Source organism: Fringilla coelebs, assembly GCF_963513975.1.
Source record: "Fringilla coelebs genome assembly, chromosome: 13".
Classification (NCBI taxonomy): Eukaryota; Metazoa; Chordata; class Aves; order Passeriformes; family Fringillidae; genus Fringilla; species Fringilla coelebs.
Window position 1 is genome coordinate 10,968,103 of NC_140039.1, and position 6,857 is coordinate 10,974,959.

The 6,857-nt window shown below is 48.0% G+C and overlaps 1 protein-coding gene across 1 annotated transcript; it reads left to right on the forward strand.

The window, feature by feature from the left end:
• Positions 1-684: 684 nt before the first annotated feature.
• On the forward strand, positions 685-1,323 carry DNAJB8 (DnaJ heat shock protein family (Hsp40) member B8; the record flags this gene model as incomplete). Its single annotated transcript, XM_084214554.1, has 1 exon — positions 685-1,323. One exon carries the CDS (start codon positions 685-687, stop codon positions 1,321-1,323), a length of 639 nt encoding a protein of 212 aa, XP_084070680.1.
• Between the last annotated feature and the right edge of the window lie 5,534 nt (positions 1,324-6,857).

Here is a 6,857-nt window from a genome sequence, read left to right on the forward strand (position 1 = left end):
TGCTGCCACAGGGAATTATGTCCCATGGATAATGTGACCTGACTGCAGCATATTTCCCTGGATTGCACACAAATCCACACTGCGTATCTGAGAATCCCACTGTAGGGTGGGTTCAGGCAAAAAGGAATCGGACAAAGTCATCAGGGTGGTAAAACAGTGAAAGACATTGCCCAGGAAAGCTGTGGATGCCCCATCCCTGCAAGTGTTCAAGGCCAGTTTGGTTGGGGCATTAAGCAACTGATTCTAGTGGAAGTAGTCCCTGCCCATGGCAGGGACAGGGATTAGATGGCCTTTAAAAAAGGTCACTTCCTACCCAAACCATTTTATGATTCTATGGCAGTCCTACATCACAGCTGTGCCAGCACAGTTACACCCAGCAGCGACAGCATCATGTGCATGATCTACATTTACCAACAGAAGGCCAGTGACAACCAACTCGCCCTGGAATGTGGTCAGGACAACAGAGCCAGGACTGGCTGAACCCTCTCTGAGGTCACAATCTCATGGTTTGTGAGCAATAGGTTTGAAAAGAATGTCTGTGGTCGAGCAGCTCTTGGTGTCCTTGCACTGCAGCAGGGCAGAGCAGCTCATGGGGCGGGCTGAACATCTCTCTACCCTCTGCATGCTGATCAGCCTTGCTGGGAAAACCAGGCATCTTCCAAACAACCCCAGGTTTCCTCTGAGATGGTAGATTACTACAAGGTCCTTGGGCTGCAAAAAAATGCCTCTCAGGATGCTATTAAGAAATCCTACCACAAACTGGCTCTAAAATGGCATCCTGATAAGAATCCCAAAAACAAGGAGGAAGCTGAGAAGAAATTCAAAGAAATTGTGGAAGCGTACGAGATTTTGTCCGACCCTCAGAAGCGATTATTCTACGACAAGTCTCTCGAGGAGAGCAGACTCCGCAGAGAGAGAGCTTCAGCGAGTTACAGCAGCTTCTTTGATTCCCATCATGCATTCTCCCATCAAGACGAGTTCTTTGGAGGCATGTATCCATTTACGTGTATTTTCTTGAACCCTTTTGATATCAGAATCAATGGTGAGAACTGGCAGAGCTCAAGCGGAAGAGGAGGAAGGCCCAGGGAGCCGTTTGTGCAACGGAATTCATTCTGTGCCAGCGGGCACCCCACCTCCTTCTTTGCTGAAAACACATCTGGGCCATATGGGCTCAGAACAGTGATAACCACTACTGAAGTGATCAATGGCAAGACTATCACCACCCGGAAAATCTTTGAGGATGGGCAGGAGACAAAAGAAGTGGAAGAAGATGGCCAGCTGAAGTCTGTGATAATCAACGGGAGAGACTACCTGAATATTTAATGTCACCTGCACGAGCATGGACTTCAAGCTGTGGGACGTAGTCTCATAGCTCAACTGATGGGATCTACTACAAGCACTATCAATAAATGCTGAGTTCATGACACAACTGATGTAGACTTCTCAATGGTTGGGAAAAAAATATTTCACAGGTAAAGATACGGTTATGCTAAACTAAAGAGTGTGAGTCCACAAAGCCTGAATGAGGTGCTGGATAGTGATTATTCAGTAAATATGTACCACAGGTGCATGTGAAAGCAACCTTGCTGGTTTGCCAAAGAGACCAGGTTGATGAATACAGCAATAGGAGACAAGCTGGTTTGTGGACATGTGAGAGAGCCCTATAACAAGCTGTAGGTTCCCTTCCCACTCCTTGAGATGCCAGTGTTAAAGTCTACCAGCTGGATGAATAAAGCCTTGTGTGACTCATACACAAGCCTGCCGCTAAGTGAAGAATGTCCTTCCTACTTTTGGTGTATGAGAAGGTGCATATCCATTGAAAAAATGTTTTTATACGTGGGCAAGAAGGTTGGCATGGGTCAGTGGGACATGGAGAGCCTAGAGGAGGGAGAATGTCATAGAAAAAAAAAACAGAGGAAGGAAGAAAACATCATTCCTCCAACTGTAAAAGAAAATTGGGGCTTTCTTGAGAATGCCCTGCAAATGATGACCAGAGACCCTGATGGAAGTCCTGCATAGCTCAGGGGCTGAAACTGAGCAGGGAAAAGGTGAATTTGGCTCTCAGTCTGGGACAATCTATATTCCCTCTCTGCCTGGAGTCACTCAAACACAAAGAGCTAAATTCAAACCATGAGCCACCAGATTCCAGGGGGCTGAGTTTAGCTCCCTCTTTGTGCAGTGAAGACTTAGATGATGCTTTACCATCCTTATTGTCTTGCTCACAGCTGCAAGAGCCAGTTCACAATGCATTTCTTGCACAGCCTGCCAGCATGCTGTTCTTGTCCTCCACTGAGCTACAGAACGCACTCCCCATGTTTCCGCCCTCCCCTGGGCTGACATGAGCTGCTGAGCCTTGTTTGTTGCTTGGCCAGGTCACCTTAAGCATTTAAAATCTTACACACCTCTTATTTTTGGTCCCACGCTACATCCCCTTGAGTTTCCCAGCTTTCCCTGCCCAGTGATGTCTCCCTGGAGACTGGAACTAGTTTTCAGGGACCTTTTCACTCTAATCCAGATTGTAATTGCTGCCTGTGTTTGGGCAGGTCTTTGCATCTGTTTCCTCTTCTGTAAAATGGGAATAACAGACTCCTGTGCTTTGAAGGAGACTGTGAGGTAGTGTTGCTAGTAAAGGACTCTGAGCATTAATGAATAGGTTAAATTAGCCAGAATGCTGCCACCCCTTATTCCAGCCTTTTTCTCTTGTAAAGACAAATGTAGCTCAAATCACCATCCTTAGCAATTGGTGCCATGTCCAGCACGGAAAAACAGACAAAAACTATTTGTTATGTTAAGGGCTGTTAGCCCCTCTCCCAGTGAGAAAAAGACAGCACTGGGGTAGAAAGTGGGAGCTTAACTAACTGCATGAGGCCAGCGGCAGTGGGAGCAGGGAAAACCTCCATGCAGGGATAAACTGTGTCTGCTGCTCCTCCACAGTTTGGAAGCCATCAACAGTCCTGCAGGCACTGGGACTCTGGGAACTGCAAATATTTAAGGGGCTTGGTACAGAAAGATTAATTTGGTCAGGGCAAACATGAGTCAATAATTTCTACCAATACTTCTCCTGTGGACACCATGTTCATGAGAGATGGCTTCTTGAGTTTATCTTATGCTGCCTCAGAGGAAGTCCAAGGTAAAAAAAACCCAAAACAAACAAGCAAAAGAAAATCAACAACAACAACAAAATCAAACTGCATGTTTTGTGTTGGAAACTGAAATGGTCTTTGATCCAAGTAACATGTTTGGAAATCTGGACCAGAGTTGAATTCCACTCCTCAACCTTTTCAGCTTCCTAGGGCTAAAACTTTACTTCAGTCTTGTCTCTAATGGGATATTTATTTATGCACATCAATATTTCCTGATCTGAGACAAAGGTATGCAAGAGTATAATTATATATATATATATATCTCTATATCTATATCTTAGATGTTTTTTGCCTTGGGTCAGTAGTTCCCTCTCCTGTGTTGGTATCTAAAGCAGCACCTAAAGCAAGTTCTTCCTTTTCCCATCCCTGGGTCACAGTGTGTCTATTGCTGCTTGCAGTAGCAGGGATCTTCTGGGGCTGCTCTGGCAGCTGCACATACCCAAACCTGCTGGAAGGAATAAGGGAACACAGATGGGGAAGGGACCCAGCTCACCCAAAAAGTGTTGAGTCCAGGAGGACCTGCAGATCCTCTTCTATTTCTCCCTGTGCACTGCAGACCACAGAGCACCTCACAGCACTTTCTGTGAGCTAAATATCTGAGATTAAAAAAAACCAAAACAAACCAAGATCATAAAGATCTGGTGGTAAGAGAGCAGGTCAATCTGCATTAGCAAAGACCTGCATTCCTGCAATAGCAAGAAATCTGCCAGGTGTGCCCAAACCACCTCTGGAATGGGTTGTGTTACAGTAAGTAACAAGGACACAACCCATTCTGTATGTGAACCCCAACACACCTTGCCTTGGAAGCAAACCCTTTTCTGTTCCAGGACGTTGGATCAGACTAACACTGAGCCTGCCAACAAAACACCAACACCTTCAAGGGTTTTTTAAGAACTTTTTTTCATGCCATTTAGCAGCCATAGCACCAGAGGAGGCAGCACCAGATGTCCAACCAGCCACAGCACAAATTTGTGAGTCTTTGCCTTGCCCAATTCCAGTTCTCTGTTCCTCTTCCAAAAACGCCTCTTCCTTCCAATAACCTGTATTTTGGGACCTTGCCTGGTCAGTGGTGAGTCTTTCAGGTGTGTTCATGGCTGAAGGTGCTTGCACACACTTGCACATGCAGTCGGATCCCCCTATGAGGACCAGGGGTACCACATGTACAGCTTTGTGCTGAGCTGCTGATGGAAACCAGCCCATCATCCTTCCAGTCACTGCTGGACTTGATGGGCTCATTTCCAGGACCAGCTCTGCCTGAAGATGTCACACTTGGGGGCAGCTGGAAGCCTCCCTTCTGACTGCAGCTCCAGAGCCCAGCGTGTGGCCCCGGCAGCCTGGGGCAGCAGGCAGAGCAGGGAGCGAGGGTGGCTCGAGCTCCATCCCTGAGTGTGGCCAGCAGCCTGCACTGAGAGGCTGAGTCATTATTTTATTAGCAGGGCCCACAACTACTTTAATGTGGGCTTAGGCTGCAAAAACAAAAACATACATAAAAGCATTTGGAATTACTTCATAAAATACTAAATCACGATATTAACCGACTGACCTTTGCTCTATGCAGACCTGCTAATTTTAGCAATTACAGCCAACAACTTGAACATATCAAGTGGGCAACTGTTTAACAATAATGACATCTGCTTGGCAAATCAAATTATGTCTAAACATCTTTAAATCCCCACTAGGGGATACCTGCTTTTTTTTTTTTTTTTTGTTAGTCCCTGTTTAATAGGATTTTAAACTCACAGCTGGCTGCACACTATGGTGGCAGTGGCCCCTCTCCCTGGAGTGACAACAACAGGACAGACATCCCATTAAGCAGAGTGAGAGTCTCTCCTTGGACAGTGATGGAAGTGGTTTGGGTTTTGACAGCTTAATCTGATAGACTGATGCATTAGCAGGATCCCTTTGCTCGCCTGTGCCCCTGCAGATACCGCTCCCCTCTGCAGCCCCCCAAGGTTACATGTGCCGAACACATCTAGGGCTGATCTCCACTGGCTGTTGCTTGGGAATGATGGAACCTTGCTACCAAGATGGGCTTTGCAGCTTTCAGTGCTGTTTGTGGAGCCACTGACATGAGATTTCCTCCTGTAATGTCCTCATACGCAATCGAGTTTTATTTTTGGTGATGAGTTCTCTTTCTTCCTTTTTCCACCTTCTCTCCTCCTGTATCCCCAGCTACTTAAATCCCTCCCTGCTGTTCTCTGCTTCATGGGTGAAGGTCCAACACTGAGATCCATTCTTCCCTATAATGGCCTAAAACATGGCTACGACAGCTCTGCAGTTGCTGCTGTAGCCATGTTTCAGGCCTGCAGGTTTTTCTTGCCAAGAAAAGTAACATTAGAAGCAAATGGGACCAGTGAGAAAGGGGGAGCACAAGACCACCCAAACCTCCCCTGAAGCACATCAGTGCAGACCCAGACCCTCCACCATAAATTTAGGTCCTTATTCAGCCCCCAGTTAGGTTGCTGCAATGCCCTGAGCTCTGCTGATCTGGGAGCAGTCTCAGCTCCACGGTCCCACTCCTGATCACTCAGCACCCCGGGCTGCAAGGCTGTTGTCAGATATTTGAATTGAGATACAAGAACAGAATATTTCCGCCCCTTCTCCTCTCTCCCTCTCTCTCCCTCCCCGGCCAGTCTGGCACTTCTCTGATGGAGCGTGCAGCAAAATCACAATCACATGTTCGCAGCAGTAGGAGGCCATTGGCATGGAAGTGGCAGTGATGTCACTACAAACATTTCCACCCTATCCCATTTCTCCAGAACAGTCTCCGTTTTTATGACCCCATCCTGAGATCTGCAGGAAATCAAATTGTCCTGATACTATTTTGAGCGCTGGTGTCATGGCACCAGTGCGCAGCGCCGTGGTGTCAAGCCGGAGAGGCGGGAGCTCCCGGCCGCGGGGCCGCAGCCGCTCTGCTCTGCTTTGTGCAGAGGGCTCAGGGCTGGATCCCGGCACCCTGGGGGTGTGTGCTGAGCCAAGGGGGAGAGCTGAGCAGGGCAGGCCTGGCTTCCGTCCATCAGCAGCTCCCACAGCCCGCTGGAGGGTACCAGACCCGGGGGCACCGCAGTGCCAGGGGCAGAGCGAGCGCGCAGGCACGCGGCTCGTGGCTCTACACCCTGGGTGCCGGCCACCCTGGGGGCTGCACGCAAGGCAAGAGCATGGTTACAGGACATTCATGAACAGTGAGGGGAGATCTGGGGAAAGACAGACGCTGGCAAGGTGCCTAGGACACGAAACCAAATGACAATCTGACCAAAATGGGGAGAAACAGCACCCAGCAGCTACAAATGCTTGTCTGAACTAGGATTGCCATCTAAATAGAATGAGGCATGGGTTAGATACCCCTGTCTATCAAACCGAAATTTAAACGGTGGTTTAGACCCACTGCGCTCACAAAACCCTCCTCTGACACTTCCCACCATACATGAACCCCTGCAGACTGGAGCTCTCCCTTGTGCCTGTGCCTCGCAGGAAAGATTCAGGTCCTGCAATATCTCTTGCCAATTAAGCTCCAGTGGCATCCCTACCCGATTCATCTCCTGCACCTAAATCTTATCTTCTCCTCAAATAACATCAGATCTAGCACATGGCATACACAAAACACTCCTGAACTGAGATCTCCAACAGAAGAAACAACATCTGCAGCAAAATTTTATCTATTGGGCAAGGCTTATCCTGGAAGAACTTAAGAACCCCCAGAGTCCCCTGCAGCAG